General features: G+C 44.9%; 1 protein-coding gene across 10 annotated transcripts in view; it reads left to right on the top strand.

The window, feature by feature from the left end:
- Positions 1-26,364, top strand: part of CLIP1 (CAP-Gly domain containing linker protein 1) — a 771,076-nt gene that overhangs the window by 282,189 nt on the left and 462,523 nt on the right. For all 10 annotated transcript variants that reach the window (XM_078667570.1, XM_078667568.1, XM_078667562.1 and 7 more), the window contains one exon: positions 19,488-20,432. In XM_078667570.1, the coding sequence (XP_078523696.1) occupies positions 19,488-20,432 (945 nt within the window). The remainder of the gene's footprint in view (positions 1-19,487; positions 20,433-26,364) is intronic.

The following is a 26,364-nucleotide window of genomic DNA, read 5'->3' as shown; positions in this document are numbered from 1 at the left end:
GTCATGAGGTAGTGACTCCTCCTCTTGGTGTTAATGCATGTGGGCATCGACTCAATTCTTAGATTGTTTTCTTTCTGCTGGCTGGTTCGGACTTGTGTGCCTGCGCTCTGGGTCGAGAGCATTACGGTGCTCTGTTCAATTTGTGCGCACCCTCACCCTCTTTGGTATTGTTTTCCCTCGAGTATTTCATCTTGCGTATCGAAATACAGAAAACTTTATCACTCGTTGAATCTGCACGCTTCAACCTTGGCCCTCAAGGGCTCCGCCCTTAGGGGCCTCCATTACAGTCTACACCAGTTTCACTAGAGGATGCCCTGCTGGTGATGGAACGGATGCCTTTCTGTTTCTGCTTGAACTGCCACACAACATACCACCAGACAGATCTCCATTAGGTCTGTAACCTGTGTTTGTCACAGAAACACAGGGAGGAGGGTTGCGAACCTGTCTTAACTTTCTGCTCAAAAAAGACTCTTAGGGACTCTTAGGGACTTTCTGGAACATCGATGTGAAATGCAGCGGAGCAGTATTGAAGACACTCCTGAAATCTTTGGACATCAAGATGTCGAGGAAGAGTAGGAAGAACTCTTCAGACCATCAGCATACAAATTTTACCGAGTAACAGTAAAGACTGTGGCGTAAGTTGGTAGTCTGAATCAGGATCTAGAAGGGGGGGCACAGATACATCCAAGATAGTTATTCCATTTGTTCCCTATGGAGGACCATTTTCATCCATGGGAGACATATACAGTTTTTTCTCAGAAAAAACATGCACCAGTCCATGTTGTTTTTCCAGGACTCCACCCTAGGTGGCTCCTTTGCTCCCTATAGCTGCGCTATGTTCGGTTTAGCTATCATTTGGCCCAGCGTAGCCTATATCTTATCCAGTATTGGGGTATCTTTCATAGATTCACATGCCTGAATCATTCCCAGTCGCCAAGGAGGGAGTCCCACGGTAAAAAAATATATATACAAAAGCAGTGCCTTAGTAAGAAAAGTAGTAGGCTGAAAGAAAATAGGCCCAGAAGGCCCAAAACTTAGCAGCCTATCTACCTCATTATATGAAAAGACCTAAAAAATAGCTCCAACCAATCAACTGCCAGCACACTCTAGAACCTTCCCAGCAGAGGCAGTTCTCCTCAGATTTTCACCGCACGTCATGTGGAAGGAAGTCTCCCTGAGTGCCTACTCAGTTTCTTCATTCTTTTTACTTCAAGATGTCTGACAAGAAAGCTCTCTTTAGAGCCTGCAGGACCTGTGATAAGAAGAGGGTCCATGTAGATGATCAGCACAAGGACTGCATCTACTGTCTACATCCTAACCATGTAGTTAAGGATTATAGAATATGTCGTACCTTTCCTGCTAAAACCATCAGAGACAGGGAAGCAAGGGTACTTTTATGGCTGAAATCCTCGTCGGCTGAGGAGGATGACGGTCGTCAACATCTAGCAGGAGGGCTAGATCCCACAACAGCTCCTCTTCAGAAGGAAGGAAGCACCACAAAGCCTCTCATGAAGCTTCTGACCAGTCAAGGAGGTCTCCCATTACTCCTTCTGGACCAGCCTTGTCTCCGTCCTCTGAGATTTCCAAAAGGCCTTCTTCCTCCAGAACCGTGAGTTAAAGCCCAGCTCAAGACCCTTTCTCTGGTGTTTTCTCATACGGTATCTGTGACCTCTGCTGCTCCTCTTTCTTCAACTACGGGGTCTACCATGGCTATTATCTCACCTATTGGGTCTTCTAAAATATCTCCGTCAAAGAGATCTAGTGTGGCGAAGGAATCGTCTACAAAGAGTTCCTCATCTAAACCTCCGTCGACCACATCGGCGTCGAGTTCGTCAACGACAGTTCCCTTGATGACGAAGACCTCGTCGTCGAAGAGCCCGCCGAAGACATCGTCGATGAAGACCCTGTCGACATCACCGTCGACTAAGAGCCCATCAACGAAGAGATAGACGACAACGTCGGCGACCCCATCGACAAAGAGCCCGTCGACGACAAAGAGTCCGTCGGCGACGGCCCTGTCGACGACCCCATCGATGAAGACCCTGTCGATGAAGACCCTGTCGATGACTACGCCGTGGACGATTCCGTCGACTATGACACCGTCGACTAAGACGGCCCGTCGACGACGAAGAGCCCGTCGATGACGAAAAGTCCGTTGACGAAGGGTTGGTCATCAGCGATTCCTCCAGTGTTACAGGCGACACCTATTTCCTATACTCACTTCCAGTTAAAAACCTACCACAGGCAAGACTACAGCAATATCTCTCCATTACTGCCATCACATATTTTGGAGACGTATGTGGAAGATGATGAGTCTGATGAGGAAGATGAGGAGGGTCCTTTCGTCATAGCTCGCCATCCTTTAGAACTACATATAAAATGCCAAGATGATGACGACGAAGTTTTCCAAGAGCATTTTTATCAGGAAGATGTTTCTATCCCTTATCAAAGGCATCCTAAAAGGGCTTCACATCAAGGAGAGACCAGTCATCTTCCTCCTTCTTTGATACAAGACCTACAGGCCATGTTGGCTGATTATCGGCAAAGGTTTCCTTCAGAAGCGACTAATCCTGTTTTGCCTCCCGCACCAGCCGTCATACCAGCATCACTACCGCCGGTGGAGGTTGCTACTTTTCCAATGCAGCCCTCTGGGACTGCACCACAGGGGCACCAGGATACTTCATCCTCGGACGAGGAAGGTATTGAAATGGGTGAATTAACCAACAACACTGGTGATGGGGATCCCTGGGATGACTACATCATTCCATTGCCCTCGCCTCCTATTCCTCAGCCATCAGATCCTCCTCCTGAGGATATCGGCTGCTTCCACAACATCATATAACGGGCTGCAACAAGATTCCAATTGCCAGTCACTATTGAACAATCTGGCTTTTTCTTGCATGATTTTAAAGAGGATTATAGAAAAATAACAAGAGCAATTCCAATTATAGACTACATTTGGAATGAAGGTCTTCAAATCATGAAGACGCCTGCCTCTATACCTGCGGTTCTTCCGCGGATTGAGAAGAAATACCGAGCACCTCCGTATACTCCATCTTGCCGTATATGCCTGGATTCAGTCATATCACAAGCTGCTCAGCAGAGATTGAAGAATCCGGCCACACCAATTTCAACTCCGCCTGATAAAGATGGTAGACGATTGGATCTGATAGGAAAGACATTTTCCACTAATTAAGGCATCCTCCATTAAAGCATCAAATTCCCTGGCAATTTTAGCACGGTACGACTGCCAGATGTGGTCGGATTTGACAGAGTTCATAGACCTCATCCCGGAAGATCGTCGGCAAGAGGCAAGAAAAATTGCGTTGGAAGATGAACGAGCCGCGTCTGAAATTATTGACTGCGCTCTAGACATCGCTAATATCCACTTCAGGCAGCTTGCAGGTGCTGCGGTAATTAGACGCCAGGGATGGCTTACGGCAACATCGTTTAGGCCAGAAGTGCAAACCAAAATCCTAGATATGGACTATGACGCCGATTCATTATTTGGGAAGCATATAGATGAAGCATTGTTGGCTATCAAGACTGATACAGATACTTCCAAATCATTGGCTGCTCTCCTGTACAAACGTGGATCTTTCCGAGGAGCCAGAGGTCGTGGCTTTTCATCCAGGGGAGGTTATCACAATCAGCAGAACAGGCAGTACTAGTCGCAATACAAACAGCCTTACTACCAATCACCATACAGGCAAGCTTCCTCTGGTAGTTTCTCTCATCAGGGCAGACGAAAACGGTCAAACAATCAAGGCTGCGACTCCAACAGAAAACAATGAGCCAGCGGGACGCCAGTCATTCCTCCCTACCTCCCTGTGGGCGCAAAGATCTCAGCCTTCTTTCATCAATAGCAACAGATCACGTCAGATCAGTCGGTCCTCGACCTAGTACACAAGGGTCACACTTTGGAATTCACAAAGAAACCACCTACGACCCCGCCCAAGGGTCCCCCTCCCCTTCGTCTTCACTTGCTTTGCAAAGAAGCCTTAAACATACTCCGCAAGAATGCGATAGTAAGAGTTCCAGTGTCGCAGAAGGGAAAGGGGTTCCTCTCTCGCTTCTTCCTTATAAAGAAAAAATCTGGGGAGCGGCACCCGATTCTCGATCTTGGCAAGCTCAACAAGTTTCTGAAAAACGAAGGAGACTTTATGGCTTCTCTGGACTTGGAAGACGCATACTTCCATATCCCTATACATCCCAAACATCGCAAATACCTACGATTCACAGTGGCTGGCGTCCACTTTCAGTTCAAGGTGCTTCCGTTCGGACTGAAATCAGCACCAAGGATTTTCAAAAAATGCCTGGCACCAGTTTCTGCAACTCTGAGGTCTCAGGGAGTACAAGTGTTTCCCTACCTCGACGACTGGTTGCTCAAGGGACCTTCGGTACAGGTTACGAAAAAGGCTATTGCAACATGCCTACATCTCTTTTCAAGTTTAGGTCTCACTCTCAATGAAAGCAAATGACAGTTACATCCTCTCCAAGTGATACCCTTTCTGGGAGCAATGCTAGACACCATACAGTGCAAAGCATTCTTATCAGAAGATCGCCAGCTACGACTGCAAAAACTAGCAAAGTCAATCTCAAAAAGGTCAGTTTCTGTCCGGACATTCGCTTCTCTTCTGGGAATGTGCTAGTCTGCAATAAACCTGGTTCCGTTGGTACGAATCAGAATGAGACCTCTGCATGAAGAATTGCACCTACAATGGCATCAAGCCGTAGGGTCATTCGACGACTCCATCAAGGTGACATCGCGCATGATTCACGCTCTCCATTGGTGGTCTCAAAAAGCAAACTTGTCTCCGGGCCTCACATTCTTGGCAACCCCCCCAGAATTTGTTCTAACAACGGACGCATCCATGGAGGGCTGGAAGGCCATCTCCAAGACTTACAGATTCATGGAAGATGGTCCCAACAGTACCAACAAAACCACATCAACAGTTTGGAGCTGTGGGCCATTTTTCTCTCTCTGCAGGCATTCCTTCCGAGGATTGCGGGCTCCTCAGTGCTGGTCCGTACTGACAATACGACCAGCATGTATTACATCAACAAACAGGAGGGAACGAGGTCACTGTCCCTATCGCAGGAGGCTCAGGAGCTGTGGGAGTGGGTTACAGCACACGGTATAACCATAAGAGCAAAGCATGTCAAGGGGCTTCAGAACACTTTGGCCGACACTCTCAGCAGATCTCTCTCAGGATGTCACGAATGGGAGCTGGAGCAGGTGTAGAAGATCTTTCACGTTTGGGGCAAGCCAAAATTAGATCTGTTTGCAACGAGAGAGAACAGCAAATGCATTTACTACGTCAGCAGATTCCCTCAACGGGGATCAAGAGGGAATGCCCTGTCCATGCGATGGTCAGGGATTTATGCATACGCTTTCCCCCAATACCATTGATACCGAAAGTGCTTCAAAAGATGAAGAGGGAATGTTGCAGTCGCATCCTGATCGCACCTCGCTGGCCGAGACAATATTGGGTTCAGGAACTACTACTATTATCACAGGAACACCTGTTAATCTACTTCCAACACTCACGATGTTGACAACGGAAAAGGGTCAAATACTACACCCAGATCCACAGTCGCTGCACTTGCACGCATGGCTCCTGATTTCTTAGAATTTAAAGATCTGAAAATATCTCAGGATTGTCGTGAAATTCGATCTAAATCTCGTGCCCAGAGTACAGTCAGGACGTATCGCTTTAAGTGGAAACGATTTTGTCATTGGTGTGAGGCAAATGATATTCATCTAATCCAAGCTCCAGCGGAGTATATCCTTCCTTATTTGCTATCTCTGGTCAAAGCGGGGCTTGTGATCTCCTCTATCAAGGTTCCCCTAGCTGCAATTTCCAAATTCCGAAAGAGTTCTAACAAACCTTCACTATGCTCTTCATCACTTATCAAACAATTTTTAAAAGGACTTTTTCAGGTCTTTCCTCAGATTCGGCCACCACCTCCGGAGTGGGAATTAAACACCGTTTTATCTCCGTTAAATACCATTTGAGCCAATTCAAAAGTCTGAGCTAAAATTTTTAACCTGGAAAGTGGCAATTTTATTAGCTCTGACTTCAGCCCGAAGGGTTAGTGAAATTCAATTTTGTGGACAAATCCCAAATTCATCCCTAAAGTACAGTCAATTTCATCTAAATCAGCCCTTAAAGCTTAACCTTCTTTCCGGACCCAGTTACGCCGGCGGAAAGAGCTTTACACTCTCTCGACGTCAAGCGTTGCCTTCAATTTTATTTACAGAAGACTAAGGAAATCAGGCGATCCAATCATTTATTTTTCGCCTATGGTCAAGCCACACTGGGACAGGCTGTAACGAAGGCAACTATAGCCAGATGGATTGCTTCTGTTATTCATTTTTGCCATATTAAAGCCAACAAACCTTTACAAAGACAGGTCAAAGCGGAGTCCACCAGGACTATGGCGGCTTCTACGGCACTATTTGCTGGTGATTAGAAAACATCTGTCGTGCTGCGACATGGAAGAATGTCCACACGTTCACGAAACACTACTGCCTACAGTCTGCGTCGCAGGACGATGCAGCGGTGGGACAAGCTATTCGTCAACATCTTCTTCTTTAAGGTTAAAATTATAATGTCTCTGATGTTGCATTTATTTATGTATAGATATAGATATATGGCTATTATGTTAACAGATGTTAATTGATGGCTATTATTGCAAAATATGTTTACGTACAATCAGTATTTCATTTTAAAGGGTTTTGTATACCTTATTAATATTCTAACCTTCCCAGATGTGTATGGGAGTATATACACTCTGTCTCCCACCGTCCGCAAACAACACTATTTGGCATACTGCTTGCTATTCTGATTCAGGCATGTGAATCTATGAAAGATACCCCAATACTGGATAAGAAAACAAGTTACTTACCTGTAACTACAGTTATCCAGTATTGGTATCTTTCATAGATTCACATGCACCCACCCTCCTCCCCGGCGAGACAGTTCTCTATTTGGGATACCTACTTCTCACTTGTGCTAAGAAAATCTGAGGAGAACTGCCTCTGCTGGGAAGGTTCTAGAAGGTGCTGGCAGCTGATTGGTTGGAGCTATTTTTTAGGTCTTTTCATATAATGAGGTAGATAGGCTGCTAAGTGTTGGTCCTTCTGGGCCTATTTTCTTTCAGCCTACTACTTTTATTACTTAGGCACTGCTTTTATTTATATATATATATATATATATATATATATTAAACACACACACAGGTAAGCCAACGAAGAGAAGCCTCCAGGAGTTCTTTAGTGTTGCATTTAATGGAATCAACAGCTTGCACGCAGACAGCTCAAACACTTACAGTCTTCTAAATAATAATAAGTTCGCCTGACGCGTTTCAGGAACTGTGTCCTTTCATCAGAGGCATGTTCAAAAGGATTTCCAAAGCCGTTCGTGGACTCGCACCCTTGATAAGTATCAGCACCTGCCTATAGTGGGCGTGGCCTTTCGCAAGGTCTTCTGGGTTCTGTAGTGCGTCCATCATTTTCCCCGAGTGGGGCAGCTCATAATCCCACAACTTAGAACCGTTCTTATCCCAGTGGAAGAAGCTGTGCGCGATATGCCATCTGCCCTGCTTTGTAGCTGTGAAACAATGCTCGAGGCAGCACCCCCTGTGTGGCGCCGTGCTCGTCTCCTGTTCAATCCTGCAAGTTGAGGTATTCAACCTGCATGAACCCGCCTCCCAGCGGTGAGCTCCTCTTCACGGCCTGGCAAACGGCCGTATACCTGCATGAACTGATTTCCATGCAACCTGCATGAACCCGCCTCCCGCTGGCAGGCGGGTTCATGCAGGTTGAATACCTCGACTTGCAGGATTGAACAGGCGACTAGCACGGCGCCACACAGGGGGTGCTGCCTCGAGCATTGTTTCACAGCTACAAAGCAGGGCAGATGGCATATCGCGCACAGCTTCTTCCACTGGGATAAGAACTGTTCTAAGTTGTGGGATTATGAGCTGCCCCACTCGGGGAAAATGATGGACGCACTACAGAACCCAGAAGACCTTGCGAAAGGCCACGCCCACTATAGGCAGGTGCTGATACTTATCAAGGGTGCGAGTCCACGAACGGCTTTGGAAATCCTTTTGAACATGCCTCTGATGAAAGGACACAGTTCCTGAAACGCGTCAGGCGAACTTATTATTATTTAGAAGACTGTAAGTGTTTGAGCTGTCTGCGTGCAAGCTGTTGATTCCATTAAATGCAACACTAAAGAACTCCTGGAGGCTTCTCTTCGTTGGCTTACCTGTGTGTGTGTTTAATATATACGGCCGTTTGCCAGGCCGTGAAGAGGAGCTCACCGCTGGGAGGCGGGTTCATGCAGGTTGAATACCTCGACTTGCAGGATTGAACAGGAGACGAGCACGGCGCCACACAGGGGGTGCTGCCTCGAGCATTGTTTCACAGCTACAAAGCAGGGCAGATGGCATATCGCGCACAGCTTCTTCCACTGGGATAAGAACTGTTCTAAGTTGTGGGATTATGAGCTGCCCCACTCGGGGAAAATGATGGACGCACTACAGAACCCAGAAGACCTTGCGAAAGGCCACGCCCACTATAGGCAGGTGCTGATACTTATCAAGGGTGCGAGTCCACGAACGGCTTTGGAAATCCTTTTGAACATGCCTCTGATGAAAGGACACAGTTCCTGAAACGCGTCAGGCTAACTTATTATTATTTAGAAGACTGTAAGTGTTTGAGCTGTCTGCGTGCAAGCTGTTGATTCCATTAAATGCAACACTAAAGAACTCCTGGAGGCTTCTCTTCGTTGGCTTACCTGTGTGTGTGTTTAATATATATATATATATATATATATTTATTTATTTTACCGTGGGACTCCCGCCTCGGCGACGGGGAATGATTGAGGCATGTGAATCTATGAAAGATACCAATACTGGATAACTGTAGTTACAGGTAAGTAACTTGTTTTCTTATCTCTACTGTTGAGGTCGGTGGGCTCCCAAATATTCGAGAGACATCTTTTAGCCTTCGGCTGTATGACTACTCCCGACTCATACATTTGTGCACTTGTGACCAATAGGACTGGATAAGGGGGCACTCCCAAATTATATGCTTAAATAAACCAATCAGTCCATATCCACCCTAATCCATCTTTCCCATTTTGGCCAGTGTTGGTCCGTAAACATATATCCTGTGGAGGATCTTTAATTGGACCAAACGTAGTCTAGAATAGATGGCAACCTCCTTTAGGGAGGCCAGAGCGTCCTGCCACTCCTCCACGTCTATCTCCAACCCATCTCCCTCCCAGCGCTGTCTCAGGAGTGTCAGAGGATCCGGGGTGTTATTAACCAGCTTTTTGTATGTTAAAGATATAACCCTATCTGGTAAATAACCATCTAAAAGTCTGTCCTCTAGCGGCAAAGAGTCCGATAGGGAGGTGTCTTTAGGTAGATTCGACTGTAGTGCGTGTCTAACTTGCAGGTACCGGAGGTACTCTGAGTCTGCAAGTTCGTGGCTTTGTTGCAAATCGGTGAACGACATCACCTCCCCGTTTTCCCACAGGTCTCCGACAGTAGAGATTCCGATCAGATCCCACTTGCCGAAACCCTTTGTTGTGCCCAGTCATTCCGAGTCCCACAAGGGAGTTGCCAGCGTGAGTTTCTCATCCAACCCCAGGCTCTTGCTAGCCGCATGCCATATAGCCACCAAATGTTTAGTCGGGCCTGTAAGGTGATACCGTTGGGGCCTGGAGTAGAGAGCTCTGTAATACGTACCCCCCGGTAGTATCCATTTGTCCATCCTGTATGCAGGAATAGTCTCCAAGTTTATATACACAGTGGTTTATGGCCGCCAGGTGTGCGGCCCCGTAGTATCGTTTTATGGCAGGTAGACCGATACTCCGTCGTACCAACCCAGTACTAACTTCTGCAGCGCAATACAAGGCCTTCCCTCCCACAACAGGTTTCTTTGCAGGGTCTCGGTCTCGTCAAAGTAGCTGGCTGGGACTAAGTCGAGGGAATTCTGCAGGGCATATAAGAAGTGCAGCAGTGACCTCATTTTAAATAATGCCTCCCTCCCCAGAAGTGAGAGCGGAAGTTTCTTCCAAGTGGCGACATCACGTTTAGATGTGTGCTTTGTTGAAGGCAGTTCCAACACTGACCTCAAGCTCGAAATGGAGATGCAGTACATTTTGCCAGGTCAACAATCCGCGAGTACGGTAGCCCCTGTCCCTCTAGCCCGTCTCGAACAACCTAAGACATTGGTCCCTACCGAACAAAAGGCCCTCGGACCACCACTGGCGTCGGACCATGGTTGGCACTGAAAGGCTGATTTGAATGCCCCAACTTCTGGCTCAGCGCCGAAACACAAGCCGAAGCCTTCAAAAGACTGATTTGAATGCCCCATCTTCGGGTTCAGCACCAAAACACCAGCCGAAGCATTCCACATACTCCAATTCAGTGCTGAGTTAAACTTTGATACCGAGCTGACCAGCCCCATCTTCGGCTCGAACCGGACCGTTAGCGTGAAATAAAAAATCTGATCCTAGCAAGCCTGTGGAACCTAGAAAAACTGGATGCTTGCCAAAAGCAAATACATATCCAGCCACACACAGGGCACATTCTGGCCAACCTTAGGCCCCAGCTCCACCCCCATTGAAGAGATCACTCCCTTTTAAAGAGGCTATTGATACACTGGTCCTGGCCAAACAGAGAAAGAAAGTGGACAATGATACCAGTCCTTTACCAACTCCACCACCACAACCACCATAACCACATTCGCTTTCTCCATCACACTGATGGAGATTCCTTAGACATAACACCTCAAGGGTCTCTAAACTCTTACACAGATGAACATAGGGCAGGAGATTACACTTTTTGTACAACACTACCTCAGGCTGATCCCTGGACCGCATGTGATATAGACCCTCCAGAGGACACTGATCCTGACCTATTTCCTGCTTGTCCATTGCCTCATGAGGATTCCACATCATTCCAGGATCTCATAGGTAGAGACACTAATTTTCATGAGGTTAAGCTACACAAGGAACCTCTAAAAGAAGACTTTCTTTTTGAAACACTCTGCCACTCATAGAGCCACTCAATGCCCCCCTATGCTTAAGGGTATTTTACGTCATACAGTAGACATATTTAAAGACCCTGCAAGAGCCATAATCCTCAATCCCAGGGTGGTCAAAAATATAAAGCCTCTCCACCCGACTCAATCTACATCCAGGGACAGATATCACCTGATTCGCTTGTCACTAACGCTTGCTAGCGTGGTAATTCCCAAACTGCCACTGATGCCCCACCTCCTGAAAAGGAGAGCAAGCTCATTGACGCCTCCGGTAAAATGGTGGCAGCTCAATCTGCCAACCATTGGCGTATCGCCAATTCAGTGGGTTTGCTTGCAAGGTATTCCCAAGCTGCTACTGATACCCCGTCTCCTGACAGGGAGAGCAGGATCATTGATGCCTCCAGTAAAAGGGTAGCACAAAAAGATGATGGACGGAATGTTGTACATTGTCAAACATTCACCCCCAGTCACAGATCTGGGTTTAATCCATCGTTATTTTGCTCACCACGCCACCCCAGTTCAGACCTAGCCATATGCAAATCAGTCTTGACCCTGTGCCTCATGGGAACAGTCCAGACCGAACTGCCAGACCATGTCTTTCCTGGACTGGAATCAAGCATCCTAGGACCGGTATCGGTCTTTCAGCCCTCATCAGCCAGGATAGCTTGACTCCAGTGGTGTGGTGAGCACCGAACCCATGTCTAGGCATACCCTTCCCACTTAGGGTGAAAATGCAGCACAAAAAGATGATGGACGGAATGTTGAACATTATCAAACATTCACCCCCAGTCACAGATCTGGGTTTAATCCATTGTTATTTTGCTCACCACGCCACCCCAGTTCAGACATAGCCATATGCATATCAGTCTTGACCCTGTGCGTCATGGGAACAGTCCAGCCCGAACTGCCAGGCCAGGTTCTCCCTGGACCAGAAACAAGCATCCCAGGTCCGGTCCCAGGGAATTAACCCTTCCTCAGCCAAGCTAGCTTGAATCCAGTGGCACAGTGAGCAACTGGAATGGCATGGAGAGCAAAATAAATGATGGATTTTGGCCCAGATTTCTGTACTGAGGTGAATGTATGTATGGCAGTTCGGGCTGGACTGTTCCTATGAGGTGCAGGGTCAAGACTGATTTGCATACGGCCATGTCTGAACTGGGGTGGCATGGTGAGCAAAATAACGATGGATGAAACCCAGATCTGTGACAGGGGGTGAATGTTTTGCCAATGTGCAACATTCCGTCCATCATCTTGTGTGTTTTGCTGTTCGTCCTATGTGGGAAGGGTATGCCCAGACGTGGGTCCCGTGATCACTACGCCACTGGAGTCAAGCTACCCTGGCTGATGACGGCTGATAGCCAGAAACTGGTCCTAGGATGTTTGATTCCGGTCCAGGGAAGACATGGCTTGGCAGTTCGGCCTGGACTGTTCCCATGAGACACCGGGTCAAGACTGGTTTGCATATGGCCATGTCTGAACTGGGGTGGCGTGGTGAACAAAATAACAATGGATTAAACCCTGATCTGTGACTGGGGGTGAATGGTTTGCCAATGTGCAACATTCCGTCCATCATCTTGTGTGTTTCGCTCCAGTAAAAGGGTAGCAGCAGCTCAGTCTGCCAACCAATGGTGTATCGCCAATTCAGTGGGTTTGCTTAAAAGGTATTCCCTAGCTGCAACTAATGCTCCACCTCTTGACAAGGAGAACAAGCTTATTGACGCCTCTGGTAAAGGGGTGGCAGCTCGATCTGCTAACCATTGCAGTATCACCAATTCAATAGTTTTGCTTGTATGGTATGACTGTACCCATTGGGACGAGATGGAGGAATTGAGGAATTCCTCCAGTCTCCCACAGAGGAGCACAGGAAAAGGGGGTCAAGAACTTGTCTCCAAAGGCAAGCTCATCTCTAATACATCTATACAGTGTGCCTTGGATTCGACTGACAATGTTGCTAGAGGTATAAATACTTGCATCCTATTTCGGCCCCTTGCCTGGCTTTACATATCTGGGTTTAAGCCAGAGGTCCAACAAAGTCTATTAAATGCCCCTTTTCACAGAGAGCATCTTATCGGTCCCCAGGAAGACCCAGACCTAGAAAAGATGAAGAAGATACAGACACTGCCAAATTTATGGATGCCCTTCAAACACCTAATCCTTGTGTCTCCTTTCGCTGCTCCACCTACAAACTAGGTTCCAAAACTACCTCCTATCACGCTTCCACCTTGTACCAACGTGACCAGGGTCAACACTCCTCTCCCCCTGGTTACTGTAGAGGCTCTTACAGAGGCAACCATGGTAGAGTAAAAGGTGCTTCCCCACGTGGGACCGTATCATGACTTCCCTATCCACCCCACACATCCCCCCCACACTCCTCCCGGAACACTCAACACCTGCCGGGGGACGATTACAGGATTTTCTGCCTACCTGGCTGTCAGTAACATCAGACCAGTGGGAGTTAGACATTATCCAACAAGTTTAATGTCTGGAGCTCATTACCACACCTCCAAACATTCCACCTCATACTCACAGGCTCTCTCTGGAACACCAGACACTACACAAACCGGGTGCTCAAGCTGTCTTGCTCAAAGGATCTGGAGAACCCATCCCTCTACAACATCAGGGGTCAGGAATATACCCCTTGTACTTCCTAATCCTCAAAAAGGACTGATCTTTACAGCCAATCTTAGATCTACAGCCCATAAATCATTACATCCTGTCAGAGAATTTCCATATGGTCACTCTCCAAGACGTGATCCCACTTCATCAGCAAGGTGACTTTCTGTCAGCCCTAGACTTAAAGGATTCTTACTTTCACATTCCAATACATCCAGCACGTCGCAAATACCCAAGATTAGTGATAGCAGGCAACCACCAACTAGACTTCACCATCAATGTCCAAAAATCTCATCTTCAGCCTTTACAGGTTCAACCTTATTTGGGGACTATTCTAAACACACAGGTGGGATTAGCCTATTCCAATACAGCAAGAATCAAAAATATCCAAACCCTACTACCATGCTTCCAAGTCAATCAACAGTTGACAGAACTATCATGCACATACTCTGTATGATGGCATCATGTGTCCCTATAGTGCCACATGCACAGCTACGCATGCATCCGCTGCAGGAATGTCTAGCACAACAGTGGTCTCCGTCACAGGGTCAGTTAGAAGATCTAGTGTTGATAGAAAGTCACACTCATCGTTCTCTGCCTGTTAAAAGGGTGGCCTTTCCTTGACCCTGTTCACCACATCATCCCAACATTGGATGCATCACTGAGAGGCTGGGGTGATCGCTTACGCAATCTCACAGTCCAGGTTCTCTGGGACACCAAACACAAGGGTCTCCACATCAGCTGCCTAGAGCTTCAAGCTTTTCACCCAGCAGTGAAGCGTTTCTACTTCACCTGATCGCCAAGGTGTTCTTAGTCTGGGCAGACAATATGAAAACCATGTACTATATACAAAAACGGGGGGACAAATTCTTTACAGTTATCAGGCCTATCTTAGACCAATTGGCGTTGGGTTCTACGTTCATCTGTTAGCGGAACACCTCCCGGGAACAGACAACAATTTTTTTACGCCTGCAGGATGCAGCAACGAGTCCATGAGTGAGAACTCCATCCTAGAGTTCGCCTCCCTTACTTCCACAAGTGGGGATTTTCACAAATTGATCTGTTAGAAAAAATGCCCAAATATCGATTCCAGGTTCCCACACACTATCTAGGGCAATGCTCCATGAATGTATTGGTAAGAGATATTTGTCTATGCTCCCCCCCCCCTTTTCCATCTACTTACGTTTCTGATTCGTAAGCTCAGGCAAACATCTCTCACACTTATACTAGTGGCTCCCACATGGGCCCAAAGGCCCTGGTTTACTACACAACTAGAACTATCAGTAGTTCCCTACACGAGAAGCTTCCCCTCAACCCGGACCTTCTCACTCAGAACCATGGAGAAATAGAGCACCCAAATCCCAAGGAACTCAACCTAGCGATTTGGCTTCTGAGGTCATAGAAGTTGGTTATCTCAATCTTCCACCTGAATGCAAGACCATTCTCAAACAACTTGCAGGCCTACCACTTGAGTAATGCTAACCAGCGAAATGGAAAAGATTTGTCTGTTACTGTCATAATAAAGTATCATTTCATTTAAAGTTACAAAACACAACATTGTTACCTTTTGCATCTACAACTCTCTGGCCTTGCATTCATATTCATTTGGTTACATCTGGCTGCAGTAGCGGGCTGGAAGGTTTTAAGAGAGTGATTCCACCTGAACCTACGTCGAATCAAAACATTGTTCTAACAAGACTTATGAGTCCAACATTTGAGCCACTAAATAACTGGTCCCCCCAGTTTCTTTCTTGGACGGTCACTTTTTTAATTCCCATCACTCCACTAAGACGTGTTAATGAGCTTTCTTCCAGTTCCGCAGAAATAGGGTGATTCTTTGCACCAACTAAAAATTACTTCCAATGGTGATTTCTCATTCCCACCTTAATCAGTCAGTTGATTGTTCTTTCCTCAACCAGACTCAGTTGCAGTAAGGGCTCTCCATACATTTGATTTTAAGATAGCCCTTATGTAGCACAGTGATAGAACTAAATGCTTTCGCAAAGCTCTTTGTTGTCTTCTTGCCCCCTCATAAAGGAGTGCCATTATCCAAATCAGGCACTGCTAGGTGTATTGTTTTGTATTGTAATTGCATTTGTATAGCGCATACTACGCCTGACAAGGCGTCGAAGCACTTTTTATGGCAAGTAGCACGCTACTCTGGACCCATAGAGGATAAGTGTTGAATTAGTATAGTGAAACATACAAGTACATTTTAAGTGGTGGATAGGTTAGTCAGGTTTTTGGATTCGGAAGGATAGCAGGAAGGATAGAAGAGGAAAAAAGGTTTGTATTTATATAGCGCTTGTTACCCCTGAATGGGTGTTAAATGCATTCATACAAGTTACGTTCAACCCAAAAGGACTTTACTTACACCCCCTAGAGAACACTCCACTTGCAAGATAGGGGCTTCTATGGCTTTTCTGGGCAATATCCCACTAGCTGATATATGCAAAGCGCAGCTACATGGTCTACACCACACACTTTCACTAAACATTATTGTGTGGGTGTTTTAGCACACCAACAAGCTAATGTAGGTCAGGCGGTGCAACATACACTCTTTCAAACAATTACAACTCCTACAGGTTAGCCACCACTTTGGAGGGTACTGCTATATAGTTTATGCAAAGCATGTGTATCTCCAACCACAGATGCCTCTAAAAGATTGTGTGGTACTTACCCTGTAAGCATCTTGGTATGTTGTGCCATAGATACACATGCCCCTCACCCTCCTCCCCGCACACCTGTGGTCATTGCAGTTTCTTTACCTTTTCATATGGATGAACATCTCTTTACTTACACTTACTTTACAATACATTCTCATATTCCTGCGACAAAACAATCTTAACAATGGAGTCAAAGCCCATGTGCATTATCACCAAGAGGAGGAATCACTACCTCATGACTAGAAAGACTTCTTTGAAGAATACAACTTGCACGCATCCCGACGCAACACTAAATGGCAGGAGTCTGCAAAGCATGTGAACCTAAAGCCCTACATGCGAGGAACTGATGCTTACAGGTTCTGTAACATAAACCTTTCACTTTCTGTGAGATTCCAGAAAGAAGCTATACCAATATTCTTTTTTGCTTATTGCACAGCGTGGTTAGTTTTATGTAGGTTTCTTCCTTTTAAGTTAATAGCATATCTCATTTTAAAAAAAACATTTTTGGGAAATTAAATCCTTGCTTTGAGGTTGGAGTTTATTTGGTTTATTTTCATCTGCCTTGGATTGTCTTGCCATACGTTATCATGTTTTGGTGTTCAAAGGACAATTTATGAGTAATTTCTTTCCCTAATGCCAAAGTTGTGAACTTCAGAAATGTTGTGCCACCCTTGTAAGCTTGGTGTGAACATATAGGTGACGCATTACTCACTCCTTAGACTTTTGAATCTGGTTAGTCCGTACCTGTAATCAAAATCAGGAAAAGCTTAAGCTATCTACAATCTTCTGAGTAAACCATCCATATCACTATAGCATAGTGACCTTCTTGTGATGCGTAACAGCTTGCCAACTTTCATTCCAAGTCTTAATGAAAAGCTATGAGCAGTTAGTTTGCCTTAGTTCTTTTAGTGAACACTTTGCTTTTGGCCAATAGATGTTGCAAGTATTGTGAAGGCGCCTTAGCTGAGAAAAACTTTGGAGATGTTTGTCTTCATAGCGATAACTGCCTAAACCCTTTGCTTATTCAAGTTTACTGGAAACTATGCTTAGGTATTTTAATTGCTAGCTTTATGACGGCATTGTTCCCTCAACAGCTTTTGGAAATTGTTCTATTTCATGTATGCTGAGGACTTGGGGATATGATAGTTAAGGTAGTTTTGGGATTGGAATATATTGTTGTACAACGGTGCACCAATGTTAAAGATATTCTAAAGGTTTATGACTAAAAGATGCACACTTCATCCTTCAAAAGATAAGTTAAGTGGGACAGTTTGAATGTTTGGAATTGTTAGAAGTGGCAGCATTTTCCGATTATTCTACAATATGGTGAACATTTCTACAATGATTGAATTGATTTTTTCATATAATTTTCTTGATTTTGGTTTAACGATCATTTTTGTGTTACTAGATAGTTTGTTGCATTGGTTGTGTAAATTAAGGTTGCAGCTAAAGTGGGCATTCAGTTACAGTCTCTCTGGACTTTTCATTGCTCTATTTTGGCTAAGTAGGATGTATTGGTTTCTCTAACAATTAATAATTGAATCAGCATATTGTGTTAAAGAATCTATCATTAATTGGAACATTGATCTTAGGATAATCAGTCACAGAACAAGTTGAGTGATACCTGGAACTCTGCAACTAGGAGATCTGATACTAGGAAACTGTTCAATTTGTGTTTAACATAACTCACAGGTGATGTAACAATGTGTAAGGGAATAAGCTCATAAAAATATGGATGTGTGACTTTCATTTGTAAATCCCTTTGCTTTTGTCTGATCTGCCTACTATTATATCCGATTTATAACACTGTAAACATTTTTATCACCTACACATACTTTTCCAAAGCTTCTGGAAAAAAGTCAAAACATAACAATGGGTGTGAATAAACAATTATTTGAAAAGCCTTTGGTTGTCAGAACTCTAACACCTTCTGTGAGTTGTGATATTCACATTGGTGTGTGCCCAAGATAAATGCCAAATAGTTTCATTAGATTTGGCTGTATTGAAACACAATATTTTTATTTTGCAGTTAGAAGTGATGCACAGATTTAACAGCATTTATTTTTAGTTATGGTTGAGCTAGGTCACGCATTTTATCGGAGTTTTATATAGCGCGAACATGACCCGAAAGTATCAGAGCGCTTTACATGAGCACCAGTTGCATTACACAAGGACACATTCATTTTTGTTAGGCATGGGGTGATTAAGTGATTTGCCCAGAATCACAGGATGTTTAGCGACGGTGCAGAGACTCGAACCTGGTTCCCTAGTTATGAGGTTGACTGCCCTAGGCGTTAGGCCACATACTCTCCCCTCGGCCACTTTTAGTTATTTATTTGTTAAACATTCTTGATTTGACTGATTGGTCATTTGCTAATAAAGGGACTATTGAATTTGTAGAAGTTACAGGATTCCCACATTCTCTGTTAATTGTTAATAATGTAAAGTGCATTGACCTAGTCATGTTATCTATTAATATAATCCTGAAAATGGCCCCCTGTCAAAGAGAGAAACCTGCACTTTCTACGGTGCCACTTCATACAATCGTCTCTCCACGTTATACAATTTTTGCAGTACAAGATCTTAGATGTTACTTTTGAGGACCGAAGTGTCTTTTTAAAGAAGATTATATATCTCTTTAGTCACCAAGAGCATTGATCAATGGAGGGTACTTATATTTTGAAGGAATTTACTGACAAAGTAAAAAGATGCAGTCATTCAACTAATGTTTCGTATATACTTGTACTTAAGATATTTGGTGCACTAAAATGGTACTGAGTTGCTCATTTATGTTTGTTAGTTGGAACCTGACTTTTTAATTACACATTATACTCCAGGATATTGATCTTTATAGACCGTGGGGTGCATATCTGCATACATATTGCTTCACATGTTCAAATCAGTTAGTTGTTATATTTACATAAATGGGCAAAGAAATTTTATTTTACAGACCTAGATTGATGAATTTAGTCCTTCAAGATGGATTCAAATAGTTGTTTTGGATGCTTTGTACATGCATTGGGGCTTTGGTTTATTTTTTCGTTTGCTAACATATTTTTGCTAACATATTTCCTGTATATTAATGTATTGTACATGTTTTAAGTTCCATGTGTCTGTTTCTCAAATGATGTGGCTTCTAGGTGGCAACGGTGTCAGAAAAGTCTCGTATTATGGAACTGGAAAGGGACTTGGCTTTGCGAGCAAGAGAACTGGAAGACCTTCGACAGAGAGTTGAGCCAACCAAACTACCTGAGAGTGTTGATACTTCGTTATCGCTGTTACAAGAAATAAACTCTTTACAAGAAAAGATAGAGGCTTTGAATAATGAGCATCAGCATGAGGTTACTTTGCTGAAAGGTAAATTTGAAACAACTGCGGAATCATATCAACAGGAGATCATGACTCTTAAATCCAACACAGAGAAGATTGTAAAAGATAATGAGGCCTTAAAAACAAAGCTTGAGCAGGCAAACAAGGAAAACTCTGAAGTTGCTGAACTATGGAAGTCAAAGCTAGAGTCTGCTATATTGTCACATAAGCAATCCATGGAGGAACTACAGTTGTCTTTTAATAAAGGTGTTGGCACTCAGGCTGCTGAATTTGTTGAACTGAAATCTAGGCTTGAAGCTCTTAAATTGGAACACCAGAATGAAATCAAGAGTTTAAATGCAAAACAAGAGGCTGAAACATCATCTCATGTGAAAGAAATGGAAGCACTAAAGGCAAAACTATTAGAAATGACAGAAGATAGGGAAAGGGAGCTTGAGAGGTTGAAGGCCAGCCTGGATGCAGCAGAAAATCAACACTTGATAGAAATGGAAGATGTGCTTAACAAAATGCAGGACACTGAAATTAAGGTAAAGGAATTGGAGGCACTACAAAGTACATGCCAAGAACAAGAAAAAGTGATTGATGATTGTAAGTCACAAATCAAGGCTGCAGAGGAGAAGATTTTAAGTCTTGATGTTTTGCAGAATGCCAATTCTGAGGCCATTTTGGAAACTGAGAAACTTAGAGAGAAACTTGAGGCAGCTGAGTTGCAGATAAAAAATGTTGAAAGTGAAAATCTTGCCCAGCGTAGTAAGGTTTGTACATCATTTCATTTTATTTTTGTTTTGTATTATTTTTTGTATTTTATTGATTTGATTTTTCACAATCATTCCAACACCATTGTAAGTAGTAGTATAGGTTCAATAAGAACATGGTGGAGAATAAAAACGTATGCAGTACTGCATCCCTTAGTCCAAATCAGTTGCTCTTTCTGCAATAGGCTGCGTTCTTCAGCAGTTAGCCCTTAATCCTTTGGTACAAACAATTGCTTATGTCTGCTCCTCCAACTTGTCGTAGGTACCTATTTGGGGTTTTATTTTTCCTGTCTAGCTTACTCTGCTTTCTTGCATTAGGTTTCTTATGTTTCTTTCAGATGTGGCTACTTTCACCATCCCTGACTTTAGCTTCTCACAATCTCCTAATTCCCATGCTCTAAAAGTCTTGGTTTCTGTCCTCTGGACCATCATTTCAGATCTCAATGCCCTCCTCACTGGATAACATTTATGGTCTGACTTGCTTTGACTTGGCTCCCTGTGTGCCTGTTGTTTTTTGCTTTGTCCATCTCTATGGCTCCTGTAGTTTCTTTTGCTCTGGATCTTGCTTTTTGCTGTTGCTTCATTTAATCTAGATTGCTCATCTCAATCTTATTCCTCGGAAAAACCAAAATTGGATAGCAGCTACCTGATCAGACCATGCTAGTTAAACACTATATTCAAAATGAAAAAAAAAACTAGGTTTTCAAACAAATTGGGAAATTTAACAAATAAAACACCAGCTTAATTAAATAAGCAACGAATATAAGCCACAGGCAAGGAGAAAATAGACGGTGTAATGGAGAGGGAAGGGTGGATTAAGTAGCAGGGCACAAATAGTAGCAACACGTTATAGACAGGGTTACAGTTATTAACAAGCATTTGCAATGCATTAGGTCTCGCATTTACGAGAGTTTAAGCTATTGGCATTGTAAATGACAATGCCTATTATTTTTGTTTTTTACAACATAAATAAAAGGCATTGTTAATTACAATTCTAATAGCTTAAACTCGCGTAAATACAAGACCTATTGCATTGCAAATGCTCATTTCTGTTTGTATTTAGAACCTTTTTCCTCCATCCCGAGGCTGCATTTTGGAATTCACATGGGGGAACAAATGAAAGGAAGGCGAGGAGAGGGTAAGGGTGATATTTCAAAGGCATGGTTTTCTGCAAGTGAGAAGAAGCTAGACAGAAAGAGGGAATAAGAGGAAACATGTAAAAGTGAGCAGTAGAAAGAGAAAGTTTGTGGAAAAGTTATTATAGAGGAAAGGGATAAGAAAAAAAGTAAATATGACAGAGTTAAATAAATGTGACTGTAGAAATATATGTAAGAAAGAGAGAGATCGAGAGAGAGCCAAAGAAAGGAGTAGTGTGCGGTGTAACATACATTTAGTAATTGCAAAAGAAAATGAGATTGAGGAAATTAGAGACAAGAAAAAAGAAATAATAGTGAGAATAGAACAGAGGGATGTCTGAAAGTATTAAAAGGAAAGGTGCGGAAGATGACCAGAAAAGAGGGTGTAGGGAAAAGCGCAAAGGAGTGATTTGCAAAGAGAGGGATCTAAGAAGAAAGAGAGGAAGAGGAATGGCGAAGAGGCTGATGGCGGCAGTGGGATGTCAGGAGGGCTGCGGCATGCCTTTGTCCTTGATGAATAAAGCTTACTTCTTTGGGTTTTACATTTAAAATATACATTTATTTTTCCTTATTGATTTTGAATAAATTCTCCTTATAGAGACAAGGAAGTGGATCTATTATTCTACAAGTACATGGTATAAATAAAAAATACATCAAGGACAAGTTCTAATCTCCAAGCAATACTGAAAACAGAATCTGCAAATGATACACAATTAACATCACGTTGACTAATAGCAAAACTTTCAAACACACACTTGCAGCCACAAACCCAGTCGTCACACATGCTACCATACACACACATAGCCGCATGTTAACTCTTATATATACATATACATCAAACACAAGCAGTCTCACGCCCACCTGTTATGAAACTATCAATCACACGCACGGCCACACGTCCATTCGTTAATGAGCTGCCGTAAAAACATAGCCACTATAGTCACTAACACACATGCTGCTAGAAACACAAAAACACACAAAAACAGCCACAAATGCAATCATCATAAAAAACGTCCCATATACATACATAGCCATATGTTCACTTCTCATACATGCTGACACACACACCACCCACCTATAAACACACACACACTGTTTCTGTCACTATCGGGCATAAAAGTGAGTTATTCGCTATCCTGTTCTACAGCAGGGCTCTGCCCTAGGACGTTCCCGAGTACTTCCCTTAGGCTTTAGGATTTGGAGGGGGAAGCTGTGACACCCTCTCTACCCACACCTCACATGCAGGGAATGTCACCTATTAAATATAATTTTAGGATTATGTTTGCTTCCTGCCATACACACACACCGTGTCTTGCCACAGCCGACGAATTTCAACATTGACAGTCCACAAAGTAACGTTTCTGTAACCTAAGAGTGCGTGCAGTTTCGGAAGGCACAATAATAGGTTAAGTAAATAAGCTGTAAAGTGGATAAGACAATTCCATCAAATATAATAATTGGAAAGCCTTGGTGCCACCACGCAGTGCTTGCTCATTTTAGGGGTCGGTGTGTGTAGGACAGTTAGTTTTGCACTGCAGGGCTTTCGTATGCACGTGAAAGTCACTACAAGCACTGTAAATAAGCGCTACATGTAAATGCAGTTCAAATCCGTGAGTGCTGGGGGGTGGTCAATGACGTGAGTGAGATCCAAGAGCAGATCATAGGTTTCGGGGAAGAATATAGTTTTCAGGCAAGAAAAGCACATTTGTGTTGATTGTGGAAATAATACCTTTGCAAACAATGGCTTTGCAAATGGCTTGCGATCCTTGTCATTGAATACTTTTTCTGTCCTAAGATCAACAACTTTGACATTTGTGCTTATAGCTACTCTACTGTGTCCTTCTTTTATACCAGTTCCTCCTTTCAAAATACGTGGCTAATTAAAAAAATGTAAAAAGCCTACCTGTTGTGCTGTTCGGTACCTTTGCCCTACGGCTCCGAGAATATTTGCTGAAAGAACAAGCGGGAGCCGGCTCGGGCGCAGCACGTCTTCCGGAGACGTGCGCGTCCACAGAGCTGAGTCGGCTCGTGCACAGGCCAGTAGCGGCTCGTGCACAGCACTAGACTCCCTTGCCAGTGAACACGGCGACTATAGAACTCGCTGGCGGGAGCGCTTCGCGCTCCAACGCCAGCTCGACCTAATAAAAAGGAGCGGTGAATGTTCTGTGGTATAAGTGGGTTTAAGGTTCTAGAGTACAGGTACAGGTAGGGTTAGAGGCACTCTGGTATAAGGAAACAAAAGATAAAAGAAGTGTATAGATAGGAATAAGACATTAGGGTGTGTGTATGTGCAGAGATACTATAGTATAATTGGTTGCAGATGTTCTACACCATGGCAGGTGTAGTGCTAGTTTGGTATAGGCAGGGGTTAAAGTGCTAGGATGTGGATTATAGGATTAAAAGTACTAGCATAAGTAAGGGTAAGAGATACTGCGTTGTTGTCAGCAGTAGAGTCAAAGATATAGGAAAACCTAGTTCAGTGAGAAGGGGTGAGGAACTGTTGCCATATAGGAAGAGAGGTAGAAATAGGAAAGAAAAAGTAGGAATGATTTGAGGGGTTTCCGAGGTGAAATGACAGAACAAGAGACTCAAGGGATTTATGTAATCTTGGAAAAAAATCTGCAGAGATTTAATTGCATGTGGGGCATTCCTCAGGATTAATGGATCATCCTTGGAATGTCATTTATTTGAAGCAAGTAGGTATGTTGATCGTATTTCTCTTGAAAAGGCTGTGTTAAATACATCTTGCTCAGATACAGTCGGATCTCTTGATTAATCAACTATGTCACTTGGCATCTAAACTCCTCCAAGAATGAACATAAAATTAGTGATTTGGCATTATCCCCCACTCCCATGAAACTGCCTGCTTTTGTTTTCTTTTACGCATTGTGTCTGCTCTCCTCACTCCTGCCTCTATTTCTGTGCTGGTTGGCACCAGTTGTTTCCATTTCCCCTGGCCTTTTCAGCTTCTCTTTTGCCTTAGCCAAAGTCCTTCTCTTTTCGGTGGACCAGGCTATATCTGTTTCCCCTGGGTCCTGCTCCTTCTGTTTCCCCTGGGTCCTGCTCCTTCTGTTTCCCCTGGGTCCTGCTCCTTCTGTTTCCCCTGGGTCCTGCTCCTTCTGTTTCCCCTGGGTCCTGCTCCTTCTGTTTCCCCTGGGTCCTGCTCCTTCTGTTTCCCCTGGGTCCTGCTCCTTCTGTTTCCCCTGGGTCCTGCTCCTTCTGTTTCCCCTGGGTCCTGCTCCTTCTGTTTCTCCTGGGCCCTGCTCCTTCTGTTTCTCCTGGGCCCGGCTCCTTCTGTTTCCCCTGGGCCCGGCTCCTTCTGTTTCCCCTGGGCCCGGCTCCTTCTGTTTCCCCTGGGCCCGGCTCCTTCTGTTTCCCCTGGGCCCGGCTCCTTCTGTTTCCCCTGGGCCCGGCTCCTTCTGTTTCCCCTGGGCCCGGCTCCTTCTGTTTCCCCTGGGCCCGGCTCCTTCTGTTTCCCCTGGGCCCGGCTCCTTCTGTTTCCCCTGGGCCCGGCTCCTTCTGTTTCCCCTGGGCCCGGCTCCTTCTGTTTCCCCTGGGCCCGGCTCCTTCTGTTTCCCCTGGGCCCGGCTCCTTCTGTTTCCCCTGGGCCCGGCTCCTTCTGTTTCCCCTGGGCCCGGCTCCTTCTGTTTCCCCTGGGCCCGGCTCCTTCTGTTTCCCCTGGGCCCGGCTCCTTCTGTTTCCCCTGGGCCCGGCTCCTTCTGTTTCCCCTGGGCCCGGCTCCTTCTGTTTCCCCTGGGCCCGGCTCCTTCTGTTTCCCCTGGGCCCGGCTCCTTTTGTTTCCCCTGGGCCCGGCTCCTTCTGTGTTCTCTGGGCCAGGCAACATCTGTTTCCCCTGGGCCCGGCTCTATCTGTTTCGGCCGGGCCTCCTTCTGGTTCCCCCGGGGTGCGCCCCCTTCTCTTTCTCCTGGGGTCCAGCTTCTCTTTCTCCTGGGGCCTGATTCCTTCTCTTTCTCCTGGGGTCTGATTCCTTCTCTTTCGCCTGGGGTCTAATTCCTTCTCTTTCACCTGGGGTCTGATTCCTTCTCTTTCGCCTGGGGTCTGATTCCTTCTCTTTCGCCTGGGGTCTGATTCCTTCTCTTTCGCCTGGGGTCCGATTCCTTCTCTTTCCCCAGGGGTCCGGCTCCTTCTCTTTCCCCAGGGGTCCGGCTCCTTCTCTTTCCCCAGGGGTCCGGCTCCTTCTCTTTCCCCTGGGGTCTGGGTCCTGAAACTGGCTTCTTCTCTTATCCTTTGAGTCTGGCTTTTTCTCTTATCCTTTGGGTCTGGCTTTTTCTCTTATCCTTTGGGTCTGGCTTTTTCTCTTATCCTTTGGGTCTGGCTTTTTCTCTTATCCTTTGGGTCTGGCTTCTTCTTTCATCCTTTGGGTCTGGCTTCTTCTTTCATCCTTTGGGTCTGGCTTCTTCTCATTCCCCTGAGTTCAGCTACTTCTTTTTCCCCTGGTTCTGGCTGATCTTCTTTTTTAGGTCGAGCCTATTGCGGCAGCGTGCATGCGCTGCTCGCTCTGCGAGGCATGCAGTAATGGAGTATAAAGTGGAAGCTCCGCCCACTCTCCACCCATGTTTTTAATTGGCTCGTGTCATTGTCTTTCGTAAATGCTGCTTTCCGATTGGTTTATAGGCTTGTTAGTCCCTCCTTATGACGGCCATGTTGTCATTTGTATCCTTCTTTGGCTACTAGCCCGTTTACTTTGAGTGTTGCACGGTATGTGTTATTTAGATTGTGAGCACTATTTTCTTTAATGAGGTTCTCTTACTGCCCATGCCTTCTCCTCCCCTCCC

This window comes from Lissotriton helveticus, chromosome 11 (genome assembly GCF_964261635.1).
Source record: "Lissotriton helveticus chromosome 11, aLisHel1.1, whole genome shotgun sequence".
In the NCBI taxonomy this organism is placed as follows: domain Eukaryota; kingdom Metazoa; phylum Chordata; class Amphibia; order Caudata; family Salamandridae; genus Lissotriton; species Lissotriton helveticus.
Note: the sequence above shows the minus strand (reverse complement) of the source record. Positions and strands in the feature narration are given on the sequence as shown.